The sequence below is a fragment of the Somniosus microcephalus genome, unplaced genomic scaffold (genome assembly GCF_052327205.1).
Source record: "Somniosus microcephalus isolate GS21.2 unplaced genomic scaffold, FLI_Smic_1.0 unresolved_chr1, whole genome shotgun sequence".
NCBI lineage: Eukaryota > Metazoa > Chordata > Chondrichthyes > Squaliformes > Somniosidae > Somniosus > Somniosus microcephalus.
In genome coordinates this window covers 144,196,943-144,217,737 of record NW_028225179.1, presented here as the reverse complement: position 1 = coordinate 144,217,737, position 20,795 = coordinate 144,196,943, and the positions used below count along the sequence as shown (strand labels likewise).

At 49.9% G+C, this 20,795-nt stretch overlaps 1 protein-coding gene across 1 annotated transcript in view; it reads right to left on the bottom strand.

Moving 5' to 3' along the window:
• Nucleotides 1-1,166: 1,166 nt before the first annotated feature.
• The window catches only part of cchcr1 (coiled-coil alpha-helical rod protein 1), a 35,628-nt gene continuing 15,999 nt past the window's right edge, over nt 1,167-20,795 (bottom strand). The window contains 9 exon segments of the mRNA XM_085975049.1: nt 1,167-3,089; nt 4,460-4,613; nt 6,721-6,840; nt 6,843-6,874; nt 11,685-11,786; nt 12,803-12,991; nt 17,826-17,950; nt 19,582-19,660; nt 20,175-20,287. Of these exon segments, the coding sequence (XP_085831175.1) occupies nt 2,989-3,089; nt 4,460-4,613; nt 6,721-6,840; nt 6,843-6,874; nt 11,685-11,786; nt 12,803-12,991; nt 17,826-17,950; nt 19,582-19,660; nt 20,175-20,287 (1,015 nt within the window). The 3' untranslated portion in view covers nt 1,167-2,988.

Here is a 20,795-nt window from a genome sequence, read left to right as displayed (position 1 = left end):
CATGTTCAACAGAGCCCTCACTTGTAGTCGGGCTCAGGAGCCACTGGCTTCTGAATGTGGCTGGAGACAGCAATCCGTTCTGCTGGGTGCAATGTGCTCAAGTGTTGTGGCTGGAGACTGCACTCCCAGGTATATATCTGGGGTTATGATGAAAGGGCATCGACCTGAAACGTTAACTCTGTTTCTCTCTCCACAGATGCTGCCTAACCTGCTGAGTGTGTCCAGCATTTTCTGTTTATTCTATAATCTGGGGAATGTCTTCTAATGCCTCTCTCCTACTGCGGCACAGGATACAAGAGCCTGTTATCTGACGAGCAATTTGCTCACCCCATTTTTATAATTCAGTGGTCATTGCTCAACTTGTTCCTCCCAAGGTACATTTTACACTAAAATGCTCCTGCCTGCACCCCTTTGTACTGAAACCAAGACTCATCCCCCTGCCTGCTGTTCTAATTCATTCTTTCACAGCTGTGGAATGCTCACAAGGAAGATTTACATTTATATAGCACCTTTCACAGCCTCGGGATGTCCTAATGCGCTTTACAGCCAATGAAGCACTTTTGAAGTGTAGTCACGGCGCTAATGTACGAAACACGGCACCCAATTTTCACACAGCAAGCTCCCACAAACAGCAATGAGACATGATCAGATAATCTGTTTTCGTGATGTTGGTTGAGGGATAAGTATTGGCCAGGAAACCGGGGAGAACTCCCCCTGCTCTTCTTCGAAATAGTGGCTGTGGGATCTTTTGCCTCCACCTGAGAGAGCAGACAGAGCCTCGGTTGAACGTCTCATCTGAAAGACGGCACCTCTGCCAGTGCAGCACTCCCTCAGTACTGCACTGGGAGTGTCCGCCTAGATTACGTGCTCAAGTCTCTGGAGAGAGACTTGAACCCACGACCACGAGGTGAGAGTGCTGTCCACTGAGCCACGGCTGACACCAGAAACCTACCCTCCCTCCGATGTAGTTTAAAAACCCTGGGCTGGCGTTACCAAACATGGTCAGTGATTTTTGTCATTTTCTCCTTTTTTATTCTGTTAAATATCTGGATATCGTGTCGTGCCCTTCACTTGGGTTTGTCAGTGTAAAGACACAATAAGCTCATTTTGCTTAAAACTGAGCCCTGCCTGATGGGTGAAACAGCGAATTAAAAAAATATCAATGATGTCATTCATCCCTTTATTGTTAGAAAACATTTCTTTTGGTCAAAAAATAAATATAAACTATGTACAGTTTACAATGGTAAAATAGAGGAACTTGAGGCAATTTCTGTGTGCGATAGTGCGACTGTTGAACATTTCAGTTAAGCCACTGTAAAGTCTGTCTGACAAAAAGGCTCTTGATAGTTTTAACTTTGTTAAAGTTTAATTCCTACACATCTGTTGGCTTAAAGGAAAATGAGTCTGCACTTTGGCAAGGGGGGAGTTTGTTCCCTGGGCCTAGAAATTGGGTTTTGGCTTAGCCAGGGCTTTAGCGCCGGAAGTTAGTGCCGGCGCTAAGTCCCCCTGCGCGCGCCAAAAATTCAGTAGCGCCGCGCCCGAACGGCTGCCGGCGCTACTGAAGGGTCTTAGCGCCTGGAAAAGGGCGCTAACTGCCGTTTAGCGCCGCTATTCCGGCGGTGCCGCACCCGATGCGGTGCGGCAGGCTGGGGAAGTGCAGGCCTCCTCCTTCCGTTAAGGAGGAGCTGCCTGCACCCGGCCGCGGCCCGCGCAAATCTGTTTAAAAATGAGCCCGGCACCTCGGACAAGTGCCGGGCTTGCATCTGTTCCGGGGAGGGGGGAGAAGTCCGGGGAGGGAGCTGCGGGCAGGCGGCCGGCGGGAAAGCGGCCGGCCGCCGCGGGGCCTTTAATGCGCCGGCGCAAACACATGTTGGACTCTGTTGCCAGAGTCTTAGTTGCGGCTGCCACGGGCGAGGCGGCCGCAACTGAATTTCGGCGCTGGGGCCCGTCGGCATGGCAACCGGGACGCTGCGCACACCGATGACGTCATCGGTGCCGGCGCAGCGCTACCGGTGCAACGCCGCTTTAGGGCCCCAGGGAATTTTTCAACTGGCCATAACTCTGGCGCTAGTCCCTCTAGCGCCTCAAAAGCGGCGCTAAGGCTAGTGAATTTCTAGGCCCTGATCTTTTGCACTTCCTTAAACAGAAGTGTATATGCACTCATCTTCCCGTCCCTCTACCAGTTTGCTGACAGTCCCAATCGGGTGCAATGGGGATAGTGTGTTGAGAAACTGGGGGCGGGGGGTGGTAAATTGATTTAAATTTCTGTGCTGCTAAACCAGAGAGAGTACAGATTTAGAATTTAAAGGTACTGCTGGTTATGGTAGAGTTATGAGCTGTACAGGCCTCATTTGATTCAGGGCCTGGGCTATGTGAGATGAGGGGCTATGAATGGACTACGGAGGGGAGGGAAAAGAAAATAACCAGTTGTGGTTCTCACTCCTGACGGCTATCCGGTGTCTCCTGCTGAAAAGCATCTTTGAGTATAAGGGTGAAAGTAGGTGTGGCCCCGCCCCAGCGCCAAATATAGCTGAATAGCCTGCCGAAACTCACCGTCTGGGCTCACCCATGAAGGATGGTCACTTGAGTAATGTAATGGAAGGTGTCCATGCAACTGTACTCCAGTAAGAAGTCGGCACCTTCAGGAGCCGAGGAAGGACGAGAGAGAGATAACTGGCAACAAATGATCGCTGTACTATGCAATAAAAAGCAGCTCTCGCCCACAGACAGCGGACTGGGTCTGCACAGCCTGTGACGTGAATCCTACAACAGACCTACAAAATAGTACGGCTTTGAGAGAGCAATGTGATGGTAAGAACAATTGTTTCAGAGAGCTCACTGGAGGGATGAGCTTTAATGGCCCCTTTCTTATCCTCCATGGTGTTCTTATAATTAAGCAGCGAATCATCGGAGATTAAATGGAGGCCTACGATCCGTCCACTTGAGCAGTGATCTGCGAGGAAGACTGGTGGTTTGGACTTTCTGCTTCTACTCGGTCTCCTCTTCCTCGGTCGTGTCTCTCTCCTCTTGGTCTCCAGTCACGGCCGCACTCAAGACCTGCAGTTCGTTGAGCACCTCAGCGAGGGAATCTGGAAAAGAAAGAACTTGCATTTATATAGCGCCTTTCACGACCTCAGGACGCCCCAAAGTGCTTTACAGCCAATGAAGCACTTGAAGTGTGGTCACTGTTGTAATGTAGGGAAACGCGGCAGCCAATTTGCGCACAGCAAGCTCCCACAGACAGCAATGTGATAATGACCAGATTATCTGTTTTTCAGTGATGTTGGTTGAGGGATAAATATTGGCCAGGACACCGGGGAGAACTCCCCCTGCTCTTCTTTGAAACAGTGCCGCGGGATCTTTTACGTTCACCTCGACGAGCAGACAGGGCCTCGGTTTAATGTCTCATCCGAAAGGGAAAGCTACGGTTACAGAAGCGAGGCCATTGCATCGCTCCCTTTTTTTTGTAGGTTCTAGGCCTGCTGGCTAATTTTGATCACGTTCCTCTGCTGAAGGCCCTGCATCTTGTTGGCAGATGGTACACCAACACTATAGCAGCAGGCTGGAACTGACCGTTACTGGCTGTGCCAGCCCTCCGCGGGCACTAACTGTAGGAGGAGTCTTTGCAGCAGACGGCATAGCTTTGTACCAGACTGTCTGACGAGCTGTGGAGACAGCTGCTCGCCGCCGCTGCCAGGTAGGTGAGCAAAGGCTTCAGATAACTTCTTCACTACCTTTATCATGGGGCGACTGCAGATTTAAAAGGCGTAATATTCCTTCCTTGCTGTTAATTGGGAAAGGCAGGGGGCGGGGCGGAGGGTGAACCACTAACTCGAGCACCGACAACCAGCCAGCCAATTCAAAATTCATACAGAATTCCAATAACGGTTCCATACGTCACTTCAAGGGCAGTAGCTGGCCACCGTTACTGGGCCACCATTTGTTACTGGGCCACCGTTCGTTACTGGATGTCGTGAGAAGAGCATCTTCCTGCCACTTACAGCTTGCCTGACTTTCGCGGGTGTTAAGCACGACAGGAAAAGCTGTCGGCTTGGCTCGGACTTAACACTCTTGAGTCAGAGAGTAGTGGGTTCGAGCCTCGCAGCGGGCTTTGAAAGAAAGAACTTAGAAGCAGGAGGCCATTCAGCCCCTTGAGCCTGTTCCGCCATTCAATGAGATCACGGCTGATCTGCGACCTAACTCCATAAACGAACTTGCATTTCTATGGCGCCTTTCACAGCCACAGGACGCTTTACAGCCAATTAATTACTTTTGAAGTGTAGCCACTGTTCTTTTGTAGACAACGTGGCAGCCAATTTATTGTGAGATCCCATAAACAGCAATGAGATAAATGACCAGTTAATCTATTTTAGTGGCATTGGTTGAGGGATAAATGACATGCTGAGTGTTTACAGCGTTTTGTAATTTGTATTTCAGGAGATTTTGAATCCTTAGTTACCTTTACTGTAGGCCTTGCTTCCGGCCTTTGAAGCCTGGGCGTGTGGTAAGGGTCTGGCCAGCTCCTCTTCGTCAGACAGGGCAGCTGTGGAGTGGATAGCTGCAGCTCGGCTTTTCTTGAACTGGCTGAGCAGCCCTTCCTGTCTCAGTGTAGCCTGCCAAACAAAGAAACACACACGGGTCACGTTTCTCCAGAGGCTGCCAGAATTCAGCTTCTTCTTCATTTATGCCGTAGAAACCAGGCGGTCCCCCCAGGATCGATCTGTGCCGAGTTCACTGACCTTGGCTGGGTCTGTGGTAGGGGCATGATGGGTGGGGGGTGTAATTTTAACTTAACTCGCCAGGCAGGAATCCCATGGGATCAGGTGGTGTGGCGGTTTTACACCCCGCCCACTATCACGCTCCTCTGACTTCGACAGAGAGAAGGCTCCCCGGGGGCGGGGCGGGCCAGGAGGGTGAGGCTTGGGGCGGGGTGTGTGGTGGGGGCTTGAAGGCTCGGGGATGGGAGGTGAAGACTCGGTTCGGGCGGGGGGGGGGGGGGTGGTTGGAGGCTCGGGGATGGGAGTTGGAGGCTCGGTTGGTGGTGGGGAGAGACCAGGATCTGATTACGTTGGGTCCCTTTAGCCATCCATTAACATTTCTGAGGCATTGGTGGGCAGGCTCGTACGAATGTGGGAATAACATCATATGACAAACATCCTTCATTTAGCAGTGCTGGGGATGCCCATGTGTTACTAATGGGGTCCAACATTGCTAAGAGAAGTGGGGCGATTTAGAATCAAGAATGCTACCACATTCACTACCTGTTGATAAAGCAACTTTGATTTTTGGTTCTGTCACCAACACGGCAATCATATTAAATAAAAAGCCCGTTTACACCGTAACCCCCGAGTGCTCACAGCATAACGTTGCTTAGAGCAGAGACTCTGCTGGCCCGTGCAAAGCACCAGCGATTGAAACATTAATGGTAACAGAAATTTACATAACAAGTTTGTTACCCGGATCAGGCATAGGGTCTCTGATCTTCTGGTCAAGAACCTACACCTGTCTTTTCTCTTGTAGATGCTGTGCATTTCCAGCACTTTGTTTCTCCTTTTTATCATTACATAGAAATTACAGCACAGAAACAGGCCATTCGGTCCAACTGGTCCATGCCGGTGTTTATCCTCCACATGAGCCTCCTCCCACCCGACTTCATCTCACCCCATCTGCATAACCTTCTGTCCCTTTTTCCCTCGTGTTTATCCAGCTTCCCCTTACATGTTGGAAAATGTGAGGTTATGCACTTTGGCAGAAAAAATCAAAGAGCAAGTTATTATCTAAATGGAAAGAAACTGCAAAGTGCGACAGTACAAAGGGATCTGGGGGTCCTGGTGCATGAAACACAGAAGGTTAGTATGCAGGTACAGCAGGTGGTCAGGAAGGCCAATGGAATCTTGGCTTTTATTGCAAGGGGGATGGAGTATAAAAACAGGGAGGTCTTGCTGCAGTTATACAGGGTACTGGTGAGGCCACACCTGGAATACTGCGTACAGTTTTGGTTTCCATATTTAAGAAAAGATATACTTGCTCTCGAGGCAGTTCAGAGAAGGTTCACTCGGTTGATTCCGGAGATGAAGGGGTTGACTTATGAGGAAAGGTTGAGTAGGTTGGGACTCTACTCATTGGAGTTCAGAAGAATGAGAGGCGATCTTATCGAAACATATAAGATTGTGAGGGGGCTTGATCGGGTGGATGTGGGGAGGATATTTCCACTGATGGGTGAGACTAGAACTAGGGGGCATAATCTTAGAATAAGGGGCTGCCCTTTCAAAACTGAGATGAGGAGAAACTTCTTCACTCAGAGGGTAGTAAATCTATGGAATTTGCTACCCCAGAGAGCTGTGGAAGCTGCGACATTAAATAAATTTAAAACGGAGATAGACAGTTTCCTAGCTGATAAGGGAATTAGGGGTTACGGGGAGCGGGCAGGGAAGTGGACATGAGTCTAGGTTCGGATCAGCCATGATCCTATTGAATGGCGGAGCAGGCCCGAGGGGCCGTATGGCCTACTCCTGCACCAACTTCTTATGTTAAATGCATTTGTGCTATTCGCCTCAACCGCGCCCTGTGGTAGCGAGTTCCACATTCTCACCACTCTCTGGGTAAAGAGGTTTCTCCTGATCCGTGTGATTGTGCGGCCACGTGTTCCACTATCTGGGCTATTTAGGGACCCACTAATTCAGCCGCGCGATTGGCCTTTGAATTACGGGCGCCTCTTACCACAAGAAGGTTCTTGTCCCTTTCCAGCTCCCGCAGCCGTTTACTGAGACGTTGGATTTCCCGCTGGTGCTGCTCTTCCTGTAATTTCCCGCACGCTTGCATTCGTTCCTTGTCACGCGCCTTGCCTGCCGGTCCGTTTGACGAAGAGCAACAACTGTATTAATAAAAAAAACCCGACAACGTAACGAACAGTGACCTTTGCACTGGGGGCAAATTAAAGTGATTCAATGGGGGTGGGGGCGGAGTGAGAATAGTTTGGTAAGCCGCTTTCGCCCAGCGCTGCTTTTTAGCCAGAACGGGCATGTTGGAAAGCCGACCCTCTGTAGCTACTGCACGGTTTACAGGATCCGCAGTATTGCTGAGGCTTGTTTGCATTTAGGCCCGAGGGGGGGGAGAGAGGGAGGGGGAGAGGAGAGGGAGGAGGAGGGTGGAGAGGGGGGAGGGGGGTGGAGAGGGAGGGGGGTGGAGGGTGGAGAGGGAGGGGGGTGGAGAGGGAGGGGGGGGAGGGAGGGTAGGGTGGAGAGGGAGGGGGGGGAGGGTGGAGAGGGGGGGGAGGTAGGGTGGAGAGGTAGGGTGGAGAGGGGGGGGAGGTAGGGTGGAGAGGGGGGGGAGGTAGGGTGGAGAGGGGGGGGGGAGGGTGGAGAGGGAGGGGGGGAGGGTGGAGAGGGAGGGGGGGGAGGGTGGAGAGGGAGGGGGGGGAGGGAGGGTGGAGAGGGAGGGGGAGGAGGGGGGAGAGGGAGGGAGGGGGGAGAGGGAGGGGGGAGAGGGAGGGAGGGGGGAGAGGGAGGGAGGGGGGGGGGAGGGAGGGGGGGGGGAGAGAGGGAGGAGAGAGAGGGAGGGAGGAGGGGGGGAGAGAGAGGGAGGGAGGAGGGGGGGGAGAGAGAGGGAGGGAGGAAGGGAGGGAGGAGGGGGGGAGAGAGAGGGAGGGAGGAGGGGGGGGAGAGAGGGAGGGAGGAGGGGGGGAGAGGGAGGAGGGAGGGAGAGGGTGGAGTGGAGAGTGGGGAAGAGGGGGGGTGGATGGAGAGAGGGGGAGGGTGGAGAGGGGGGGTGGAGGGAGGAGAGGAACGGGAGAGGGAGGAGAGGAAAAGGAGGGCAGAGGGAGGAAGGGGAGGGCAGAGGGAGGAAGGGGAGGGCAGGGAGGAGAGAGCAACAGGAGGGCAGAGGGCGGAACAGGTGGCCAGAGAGAGGCCCAGGAGGCCCTGCCTCTGACTGCAAAGCACTGCATTCAATACCTGTGATCATGGACTCGGGGCTCAATGTGAAGTTGCTTTTATACTGGGTTAAGTGAGGTGCTAGGGCCACAAGCTCTATGAATGGCCTCATGCAGTCTGTGCCGACCCCAGTGCAAGCTCGTCAGATTTGCATAGGCCGGCTATCAGGAAGATACGGTTTAAGAAAAAAAGAGAAGCCTAATTCGGCAAGTTTCTTCAGTGATTGCCATCCACAACCCCAGCTTCTTACTACTCCCAGTATAAAGACAGCTCATGGTGTGGTGACTGCCAGGCTGATTCTGTATCAAACGTGTTTACTTCTGCCCATGCAGCGTCACTTTATCAACAACAACAACAACAAATTGCACTTATATAGCGCCTTTAACGTAGTAAAACGCCCCAAGGCATTTCACAGGAGCAATTATCAAATAACATTTGACACCGAGCCACATAAGGAGATATTAGGACACGTGACATAGAAACATAGAAGATAGGAGTAGGCCATTCGGCCCCTCGAGCCTGCTCCGCCATTCAATGCGATCATGGCTGATCATCCAAATTCAGTACCCGGTCCCTGCCTTCTCTCCATATCCCTTGATCCCTTTAGCCTTAAGAAATATATCTAACTCCTTCTTGAATATATTTAATGAATTGGCCTCTACTGCCTTCTGTGGTAGAGAATTCCACAGGTTCACCACTCTCTGGGTGAAGAAATTCCTCCTCATCTCTGTCCTAAATGGCTTACCCCTTATCCTTAGACTGTGACCCCTGGTTCTGGACTTCCCGGCCATCGGGAACATCCTTCCTGCATCCAGTCTATCTAGTCCTGTTAGTATTTTATATGTTTCAATGAGATCCCCTCTCATTCTTCTAAACTCCAGAGAGTATAAGGCCAATCGACCCAATCTCTCCTCATACATCAGTCCTGCCATCCCAGGTATCAGTCTGGTGAATCTTCGCTGCACTCCCTCCATGGCAAGAACATCTTTCCTCAGATAAGGCGACCAAAACTGTACACAATACTCCAGGTGTGGTCTCACCAAGGCCCTGTACAACTGCATCAAGACATACTTGTTCCTGTACTCGAACCCTCTCGCTACAAAGGCCAACATATCATTTGCCTTCTTAACCGCCTGCTGCACCTGCATGCTTACCTTCAGCGACTGGTGCACAAGGACACCCAGGTCTCGTTGCACTTCCCCTTCTCCCAATCTATTGCCATTCAGATAATAATCTGCCTTCCTGTTTTTGACACCAAAGTGGATAACCTCGCATTTATCCACATTATATTGCATCTGCAATGCTTCTGTCCAATCACCCAACCTGTCCAAATCATACTGGAGTTTCTCGGCATCCTCCTTACAGCACACACTCCCACCCAGCTTTGTGTCGTCTGCAAACTTGGAGATATTACATCTAGTTCACTCGTCTAGATCATTAATATATATTGTGAATAGCTGGGGTCCCAGGACCGATCCCTGTGGTACCCCACTAGTCACTGCATGCCACTCGGAAAAAGACCCGTTTATTCCAACTCTTTGCTTTCTGTCTGCCAACCAGTTCTCTATCCAAGTCAATACCTTGCCCCCAATCCCATGTGCCTTAACTTTACACGCTAATCTCTTATGCGGGACCTTATCGAAAGCCTTCTGAAAATCCAAATACACCACATCCACTGGTTCTCCCTTATCAATTTTACCAGTTACATCCTCAAAAAATTCCAGTAGATTAGTCAAGCACGATTTACCTTTTGTAAATCCATGTTGACTTTGTCCGATCCTGTCACTGTTTTCCAAGTGTTCTGCTATTACATCTTTTATAATGGACTCTAGCATTTTCCCACTACCGATGTCAGGCTTACCAGTCTATGATTTCTCTCTACCACCTTTTTTGAATAGTGGGGTAACATTAGCTACCCTCCAATCCATGGGTACTGTTCCAGAGTCTATCGAATTTTGGAAGATGACCAGCAATGCATCTACTATTTCTGGGGCCACTTCCTTAAGTACCCTAGGATGTAGATTATCAGGCCCTGGGGATTTATCGGCCTTCAATCCCATCAATTTCCCTAACACCATTTCCCTACAAATACTGATTTCTTTCAGTTCCTCCCTCTCATTAGACCCTATGTTCCCCGACATCTCTGGGAGGTTATTTGTGTCCTCCTTTGTAAAGACAGAACCAAAGTATGTATTTAATTGGTCTGCCATTTCTTTGTTCCCCATTATAAATTCCCCCGATTCTGACTGCAAGGGACCTACGCTTGACTTCACCAATCTTTTTCTCTTCACATATCTATAAAAGCTTTTACAGTCACTTTTTATGTCCCCTGCAAGCTTACTCTCATACTCTATTTTCCCCCTCTTAATTAATCCCTTTGTCCTCCTTTGCTGAATCCTAAACTGCTCCCAAACCTCAGGTTTACTGCTTTTTCTGGCCAATTTATATGTCCTCTCCTTGGATCGTATGCTATCCCTAATTTCCCTTGTTAGCCACGGTTGGGTCACCTTTTTTGTTTTATTTTTATGCCAAACTGGGATGAACAGATTCTGTAGTTCATTCATGCGATCTTTGAATGTTTGCCATTGCCTATCCACCGTCAACCCTTTGAGTGACATTCCCCAATCAACCCTACCCAACTCTTGCCTCATACCATCATAGTTTCCTTTATTTAAATTCAGGACCCTAGTCTCTGAGTCAACTACTTCACTCTCCATCTTAATAAAGAATTCTATCATATTATGATCGCTCCGACCCAAGGGGCCTCGCACAACAAGATTGCTAATTAATCCTTTCTCATTACATAATACCCAGTCTAAGATGGCCTGATCTCTAGTTGGTTCCTCGACATATTGGTCCAGGAAACCATCCCGTATACACTCCAGGAATTCCTCCTCCACAGTATTGTTACTAAGTTGGTTAGCCCAATCTATATGTAGATTAAAGTCACCCATGATAACTGCTGTGCCCTTATTGCATGCATCTCTAATTTCCCTTTTAATGCCACCCCCAACCACCGCATTACTGTTTGGGGGTCTATATACCACTCCCACTAACGTTTTCTGCCCCTTGGTATTTCTCAGTTCTACCCATACAGATTCCACATCATCAGAGCCAATATCTTTCCTTACAATTGTGTTAATCCCTTCTTTAACCAGCAATGCTACCCCACCTCCTTTTCCTTTTTGCCTATCTTTCCTGAATATTGAATACCCCTGTATGTTGAGTTCCCAGCCTTGGTCACCGTGGAGCCATGTTTTCGTAATCCCAATCATATCATATTCATTTACCTCTATTTGTGCTGCTAATTCATCCACCTTATTACGAATGCTCCTCACATTAAGACACCAAAAGCTTGGTCAAAGAGGTAGCTTTTAAGTAGCGTCTTAAAGGAGGAAAGAGAGGCGGAGAGGTTTAGGCAGGGAATTCCAGAGCTTTGGGAATCGACAGCTGAAGGCACGGCCACCAATGGTTGCGTGATTAAAATCGGGGATGGACAAGAGTGCAGAATTGGAGGAGCTCAGATATCTTGGAGTGTTGTGGGGCTGGAGGAAGTTAGATGGGGAGGGGGTGAGGCCATGGAGGGATTTGAAAACAAGGATGAGAATTTTAAATGCGAGATGTTGCCAGACCGGGAGCCAATGTGGGTCAGCGAGCACAGGGTTAAACTTCCGCAAGAGGACGGAGCCGTTCTGCTCTACTGGAGGGAGATCTCACTCCACCCCCCAACCCCCTGCGCCCTGCCCCACTCACCAGCCTTGGTGTGTTCCCTCCTGGCCTCCTTGAGTCGTTTCTCCATTTCGGACAGCTGCTCCGCCGTGTGATTCTCCAGCTCCGCCACCTTCTCCTGAAGAGCTGCAACGACCAGCACAGGCCACGTGATGAGCAAACCGCTGACTCCAGGACATACCGGGAATCGAGCCACAGGCAGTGGCGAATTACAACACCTTGTTAATGTCCCTATCAGGTAACAAACGTCCCAGGGGGTGTGGGGTGGGGTGTCTTACAGGGGCAGCAGTGGAGGCTCTGCACAGAGAGAGTCCAGGAGGCAGTGTGTGTGTGTGTGTATAAAGGTGTGTTTTCTGAGCAGATCAACAGTGACAGCAAATACCTCGTGTAAGAAATCGCCTGCCCCAGCCACAGGGCATTATGCCTGTTACACCAATTGTACATTTATTTACCGTGCAAGGAATAGTACCGATGAGACGTTAAACTGAGGCGCCGTCTGCCCTCTCGGGTGGACGTAAAAGATCCCACAAGAAAGAGCAGGGGAGTTTTCCCCGGTGTCCTGGCCGATATTTATCCCTCAACCAACATCACAGGAGTGATTATCGAATAAATGTTGACACCGAGCCACATGAGGAGATATTAGGACAGGTGGCCCAAAGCTTGGTCACAGAGGTAGGTTTTAAGGAACGTCTTAAAGGAGGAGAGAGGTGTTCGGGGAAGGAATTCCAAATATAAGGCTCAGACAGCTGAAGAAACAGCCACCAATGGTGGGGCGAAGGAAGGGGGGATACGCAAGAGGCCAGAATTAGAGGAACGCAGAGATCTTGGAGGGTTGTCGGGCTGGAGTTGGTCACAGAGATATGGAGGGGCGAGGCCATGGATGAGAATTCTAAAATCGAAGCGTTGCCGGACCGGGAGCCAGTGTAGGTCAGCGAGCACAGGTGGCGATGGGTGAACGGGACTTGGTGCGAGTTAGGATATGGGCGGCAGAGATTAGGATGAGCTCGAGTTTACGGAGGGTGGGAGATGGGAGTTCCATAACCAAGCCTTCACCCACTGGGAAAATTAGCGCAGTATTTCTCCTCACACTACACAGGGCGATCACTCCAGCCTCCTGCCGGTTTGGTGACGGAGACACTCGCCTTGTTCGTACTTTTCCTGCTGCCGGCACAGCTCTGCCCGCTGGGTCTCTGCGGCCTCCCGAGTCTCCCCGAGTTGCTGCTGGGCCTCGTTCAGTTGCTCCGTCAGTCTCAGCTGGCACCGAGTCTTCTCCTCCAAGGCTTCCTCCAGCTGCCCCGCCACTGCCAGGCGATCCTTTAAATCTGCGTCGACTAAAAAAAGAGGAAATAAAATAAAAGCAAATTCTCCCAACGCACGTTTAGATTCTCAACATCAACAACTTGTGTATATATACACAGCGCCTTTAACGTAGTAAAATGTCCCCAAGAAGCGATTATCAAACACAATGTGACACTGAGCCACATAAGGAGATATTAGGCCAGGTGACCACAAACTTAAGTCAAAATGGTAAGTTTTAAGGAGCATCTTAAAGGAGGAGAGAGAGATAGAGGGGTTCAGGGAGGGAATTCCAGAGCTTAGGGCCCACGCAGCTGAAGGCATGGCTGCCAATGGTGGTGCGATTAACAGGGGCGCGCAGAGGCCAGAACTGGAGGAGCGCAGAGATCTCAGAAAGTTGTAGGCAGGTTCCCTGTCATTTCTTTTGATGCCGCGCGGCTCCTTTAAGGGGATGCACGGGCCATTCAAAATACCGCACATGTGCGTTTTTTTCCATTGAAAAGCCGGCAAGCTGGCTGTGCAGGATCCTTGGAACGCTGTGCGGCCGCGTAGCTTAAAGGGAACGTTGAAGGAGGTTACCCCTCCATCAAGGCTAATTGTCTGCTCTCCTTTACTTCTCCACCAGCACCAATTGTCTCCCCATCTCTCCTGAAAGTGCTAAAGTAATCGGGAGCAGTTCCACGAGCACTAGAAACCCCCTAGATACCTCACGCAAGCGGCCATTCTTCATCCAGACGGTGAGTGTCGGGAGGTCATCTGACCGTGGAGTGCATTAGCCCCCGAATCCAGTCCTGTCCTCAACCAGCTGCAGGTCCTCAGGACAGCGATCAGGAGAAGGACACCTGGCTGATTATAGCATCCACAGCAGAAACCCAGTCGAGACCAAATAGCTCAGCATAGGCCAAGATAGGAAGCTTGGTACCGAATGAGGCCGCCAAAAAGTGTATGTGTGTGAACATCCGCCTGAGATCAGATTGAAACATAGAAGATAGGAGCAGGAGTAGGCCATTCGGCCCCTCGAGCCTGCTCTGCCATTCAATGAGATCATGGCTGATCATCCAAACTCAGTACCCTGTCCCTGCCTTCTCCCCATACCCCTTGATCCCTTTAGCCTTAAGAAATATATCTAACTCCTTCTTGAATATATTTAATGAATTGGCCTCAACTGTCTTCTGTGGCAGAGAATTCCACAGGTTCACCACTCTCTGGGTGAAGAAATTCCTCCTCATTTCTGTTCTAAATGGCTTACCCCTTATCCTTAAACTGTGACCCCTGGTTCTGGAATCCCCGACCATCGGGAACATCCTTCCTGCATCTATTAGTCAAGCATGATTTACCTTTTGTAAATCCATGTTGACTTTGTCCGATCCTGTCACTGTTTTCCAAGTGCTCTGCTATTACATCTTTTATAATGGACTCTAGCATTTTTCACACTACCGATGTCAGGCTTACCGGTCTGTAATTCCCCGTTTTCTCTCTACCACCTTTTTTGAATAGTGGGGTAACATTAGCAACACTCCAATCCATGGGTACTGTTCCAGATTCCATCGAATGTTGGAAGATGATCAGCAATGCATCTACTATTTCTAGGGCCACTTCCTTAAGTACCCTAGGGTGTAGATTATCAGGCCCTGGGGATTTATCGGCCTTCAATCCCGTCAATTTCCCTAACACCATTTCCCTACAAATACTGATTTCTATCAGTTCCTCCCTTTCATTAGACCCTATGTTCCCCGACATCTCTGGGAGGTTATTTGTGTCCTCCTTTGTGAAGACAGAACCAAAATATGTATTTAATTGGTCTGCCATTTCTTTGTTCCCCATTATAAATTCCCCTGATTCTGACTGCAAGGGACCTACGCTTGACTTCACCAATCTTTTTCTCTTCACATATCTATAAAAGCTCCGATGTGCCGCCCCCACCATGGTAACAGAGTGATAGCTCATTGCTGTCTGTTGGACCTTCCTGCGCATAAATTGGCAGTCGTCTCTCCCTACAATGACTACACTTCTACCTACCTACCTATTATATATATATATAAATAAATGAAAATATATATTGCAGTCAACTTCAAACGCACTGCTCTTCCTCTGTGAAACACACAAAGCGTAAGCAATGGGTCCTGCAGGGGTCAGAGGGCAGCACAGACCCATGAAAATATAGTTCCAATTCTCTGCCACCACCACCCCCCCCCCCCCCAAAGCATTTCACAAAGGTGAATGGGGAGGGGTGGGGGGTGTTGGTCTCACTGCCTTAGGGAGGTTGAACTCTCCAGACAGGAGCAAGGAAACCTGATAATACGAAAGTGCTTTAAGTTGTCGCCAATCAGGTAGAGAGAGATCGAATGACGTGCTCGCGACCACAGTGCAATCACTAGTTTGCGTGAGTCCGTCAGCATGTGAATGGTGCTGGCCGCTGAATTAATCCCTTCACGTCTGCCTGGCTCACTCTCTGTGATACCCGGTTTCTCTCTCTTTATGTGGTATCCTTTCAGCCCATCTGCCTGCTGTTTCTAGTTCCCTTCCTCCTCCGTTATAGCACGGGTCTGTGAAACGTTTGTGCTATCAAACCCATTCACAAACCACCACATTCATTTTCCACTTTTAGTTTAGAAGCTGGTTTGATTTACAGGGCCCTCTGTGGTGTCTCCATAACTAATTTATGTTAAACGAAGTGCTGGGAGTGACAGGAGGTCACCCGATAGTAATCTGAAGCTGCCGCTGCGCCCATTTCCCCATCCCCCTCCAGCCTGGGGGCACTGAGGATAATTACAGCCACGTTACCTCCACCATGGCTAACTCGGCACAAACCAGGGGCCCTGCTGGTCTGTGTGGCTCGAATCCATGCCTGGCAACGCAATTAGAAAGAAAGAACTTGCATTTCTATAGCGCCTTTCTCAACCTCAGGACATGCCAAAGCGCTTTACAGCCAATGAAGTACTTTTAGAAGTGTAGTCACTGATGTAATGTAGGAAATGCGCCAGCCAATTTGCGCACAGCAAGCTCCCTTAGCTCAGTGGGTAGCACTCTCGCCTGAGCCAGAAAGTCGTGGGTTCAAGTCCCAAACCAGAGACTTCAGCTCAAAATCCAGGCTGACAGTCCCAGTGCAGTGCTGAGGGAGTGCTACAGTGTCAGAGGTGCCGTCTTTCGGATGAGACGTTAAACTGAGGCACCGTCTGCCCTCTCAGGTGGATCTCACGGCACTATTTCGAAAAAGAGCAAGAGGAGTTCTCCCCGGTGTCCTGGCCCGTATTTATCCCTCAACCAAAATCACTAAAGCAGATTATCTGGTCATTGTCACATTGCTGTTTGTGGGAGCTTGCTGTGCGCAAATTGGCTGCTGCGTTTCCTACATTACAACAGTGACTACACTTCAAACAGTGCTTCATTAGGATGTCCTGAGGTCGTCAAAGGCGCTATATAAATGCAAGTTCGTTCTTTCTTCAATGGTTGCCTCCCCCCCCGCCCCGCAACCAACCTCTTCTTCCCTGCCAACTTTCCCTTTCCCTCCTAAAGGTGCTGACCCCTTGCTGAGGTGCTTCCGATTGGCATCCACCCTCGGGTACTTCAACCCTTCGTGTACAGACCTTGGCAGAGGGTCAAGGGCCGAACAGTCTGTATGGTTCGCCCACTGAATGGATAAACTCGCCGAGCTGTCCGCACAGCTCTCGTTGCCTCGATAGAAATACAACATGATAGACGAGGTGAAGGCTTTTACATAAGAAACAGGAGCAGGAGTAGGCCAATCGGCCCCTCGAGCCTGCTCTGCCATTCAATAAGATCATGGCTGATCCAATCTTGTCCTCAACTCCACTTTCCCGCTCTCTCCCCATACCCCTTGACTCCCCTGTAGCTCAAATATCTGTCTATCTCCACCTTGAATATATTCAATGACTCCGCCTCCACAGCTCTCTGGGGTAGAGAATTCCAAAGATTCACGACCCGCTGAGCGAAGAAATTCCTCCTCATCTCCGTCTTAAATGGGCGACCCCTTATTCTGAAACTATGCCCCCTAGTTCTAGATACCCCACCAGGGGAAACATCCTCTCTGCATCCACCCTGTCAAACCCCCTCAGAATCTTATATGTTTCAATAAGGTCACCTCTCATTCTTCTAAACTCCAGAGAATATAGGCTCAACCTGCTCAACCTTTCCTCACAAGTCAACCCCCTCATCCCAGGAATCAACCTCGTGAACCTTCTCTGCACTGCCTCCAATGCAAGTATATCCTTCCTTAAATAAGGAGACCAAAACTGTACGCAGTACTCCAGGAGCAGTCTCACCAGCGCCCTGTACAGTTGCATCAAAACTGCCCTACTTTTATACTCCATGTCCCCTAGCAATAAAGGCCAACATTCCATTAGCCTTCCTAATTACTTGTGTAGCTGCATGCTAAGTTTTTGTGTTTCATGTACTAGAACCCCCAGATCCCTTTGTACCGCAGCATTTTCACTTTATTCAGCTACGGAGAGCTGAACGGGGCTGAAATATGTGGCGGTCTGGTCAGTTTCACCACTGTAGCAGGTACCGTGAATGCAGCTCAAGTTTCAGCAGGCTTGGTCACTTGGGGGTGCCTGAAAGGGCTTAATGACGGCTAACTGCACTTTAACCAGGAGCGAACAGCTGCTGGAACTATCAACCATCCTTTAATCATCTTAAACACCTCCCTTCGATCATCCCTTAACCTTCTATACTCGAGGGAATACAAGACTAGTCTAAATGCGGTTTAAGTGGCGCCTTTCTAACTGATGCCCACGGTAATGGCAGACGGTCAGCGCCATTTGGCCGATATAACCGGTTGTCCGATGCAAAGCGACGGGGCCATTGTGGACGTCTCCTTCAGGAGGGTGACGGCGACAGTGTACCTACATTTTAGCCGGGCCTCCGTAACCTTCTTCTCGATCAGCTGGGAGTTCCGCTTCAACTCAGCCGCCAATTGGTCTCGCTCCCCATTCAGCAGCTCCAGCTCCTTCTCCAGATCCTCGTAGGAGCGCCTGTGGGAATAGAGCACGAGAGCCATTGAGGGCGGGCGGCTCGCAATTGTCCAATCAGCCTACCTAGATACCTGTAACCCCCCCACCGGCAAAAAGACCATGCAACCAAGAAAATACCTCGGGGGATTGGAGGGCACTCAAAAGGCAACATTGCACAGGCTTCCCCCTCACCCAAGACAGTGCGGCAGTGAGGACAGCTAACGTAGTACCATTATTCAAGAAGGGTAGTAGGGGTAAACTAGGGAATTACAGGCCAGTGAGCCTAACATCAGTGGTAGGGAAATTATTGGAAAAAATTCTGAGGGACAGAATTAGTCTCCACTTGGAGAGGCAAGGATAGTCAGCATGACTTTGTCAGGCGGAGATCATGTCTAACCGATTGAATTTTTCGAGGGGGTGACTAGGTGTGCGGATGAGGGTAGTGCAGTTGATGTAGTCTACATGGACTTCAGTAAGGCTTTTGACCAAGTCCCACATGGGAGACTGGTCAAGAAGGTAAGAGCCCATGGGATCCAGAGCAATTTGGCACATTGGATCCAAAATTGGCTTAGTGGCAGGAGGCAGAGGGTGATGGTCGAAGGTTGTTTTTGTGACTGGAAGCCTGTGTCCAGTGGTGTACCGCAGGGATCGGTGCTGGGTCCTTTGCTGTTTGTAGTGTACATTAATGATTTAGATATGAATGTAGGAAGTATGATCAGTAAGTTTGCAGATGACACGAAAATTGGTGGAGTGGTAAATAGCGAGGAGGGAAGCCTCAGGCTTCAGGACGATAGACGGGTTGTTCAGATGGGCAGAACAGTGGCAAATGGAATTTAACCCTGAAAAGTGTGAGGTGATGCATTTTGGGAGGACTAACAAGGCAAGGGAATACACAATGAATGGTAGGACCCTAGGAAGGACAGAGGATCAGAGGGATCTTGGTGTGCATGTACATAGATCCCTGAAGGCAGCAGGACAGGTAGATAAGGTGGTTAAAAAGGCATATGGGATACTTGCCTTCATTAGCCGAGGCATAGAATATAAGAGCAGGGAGGTTATGATGGAGCTGTACAAAACGCTAGTTAGGCCACAACTGGAATACTGTGTGCAGTTCTGGTCACCACACTATAGGAAGGATGTGATTGCAATGGAGAGGGTGCAGAGGAGATTCACCAGGATGTTACCTGGGCTGGAGCGTTTCAGCTATGAAGAGAGACTGGACAGGCTGGGGTTATTTTCCTTAGAGCAGAGAAGGCTGAGGGGGGACCTGATTGAGGTATACAAAATTATGATGGGCATAGATAGGGTGGATAGAAAGGAACTTTTCCCCTTCGTAGAGGGGTCAATAACAAGGGGGCATAGATTCAAGGTAAGGGACAGGAGGTTTAGAGGGGATTTGAGGAAAAACTTTTTCACCCAGAGGGTGGTTGGAATCTGGAATTCACTGCCTGAAAGGGTGGTAGAGGCAGGAACCCTCACAACATTCAAGGAGCATTTGGATGAGCACCTGAAACGCCATAGCATACAAGACTACGGACCAAGTGCTGGAAATGGGATTAGAATAGACAGGGCTTGATGGCCGGTGCAGACACGATGGGCTGAAGGGCCTCTTTCTGTGCTGTATAACTCTATGACTATGGCACAGTACTGACCTGCCCAGGTCAGGTCCTGTCTCTCCACTTTTCTCCTGCAGTTGCAGCCGAACGAGAGCATCCTTCCGAGCAAGTAACCCTGGACAAAGAGAGACAGAAACCGTCACAAACTGTACTCGCACACAATGGGAGCTCCTCCTGTCACAGCCGCTGACATTCCCCCGCTCCGTCCCGTTTACCCGAATGCGCAGTTTTCGGCAGATTTATCGACCCGTGCTACTTCTGAAGTCTGGGTGTCGGACAGAGGGTCCCCAACAGCTCTCAGCAACAAGAGCGGCAACTCGTGGCTCGGTGAGTTTAACCAGCGAGCAGCTGAACAACACAGACGAGGGAGTCGCAGGCCTCGCTTCCCCGGTTTGTGCCGATTTCAGCTGGGGTGGTGGCAGCAGGGGTTCGACAGGTGGGTTAGGGAGAGGAAAGGTCGTCCATGGTGCCCTGATCCTCATGGCTAGCCAATGATCCCTGCTGGAGAGTGTGTGGGTGGGTATAGACGCGCTCGACTAAATAGCCTCCTGACACATCATGTCCATATTTTCACAGAGACTGACAGGAAGTTTGACCTGAAGCTAATCTGATTGATAAAGATCGCTCACCGTGAACGGTATCAATCCGCCTGTTGGCAAAGGTCACCCTCTGACCCAGGTTCACCAAACGACATAAGGCCTTCTTCAGTTCTGCCTCCTGGTCCAGGAACTTCTGGTAAAAACTAAGGCGAGGAAAAAAAATAAGTGGATTTTGAACTGACTGATGGCGCGGTGGGTCAATGAGCCGCACTGGACTGAAAATCCCAGGTTCCTTTCCTGGCCTCGGCTGAGTTAACTGGTCTTAATCTGGACAGTGGCAAATCTACTTTGGTAGGAATAATAGAAAAGCAGAGTATTTTTTAAATGGTGAGAGATTGGGAAATGTTGGTGTTCAGAGGGACCTGGGTGTCCTTGTACACGAATCACTGAAAGTTAACATGCAGGTACAGCAAGCAATTAGGAAAGCAAATGGTATGTTGGCCTTTATTACAAGAGGATTTGTGTATAAGAGTAAAGGCGTCTTACTGCAATTATATAGGGCCCCGGTGAGACCACACCTGGAGTATTGTGTATAGTTTTGGTCTCCTTACCTAAGGAAGGATATAGTTGCCATAGAGGGAGTGCAATGAAGGTTCACCAGACTGAATCCTGGGATGGGGGATTGTCCTATGAGGAGAGATTGAGTAGACT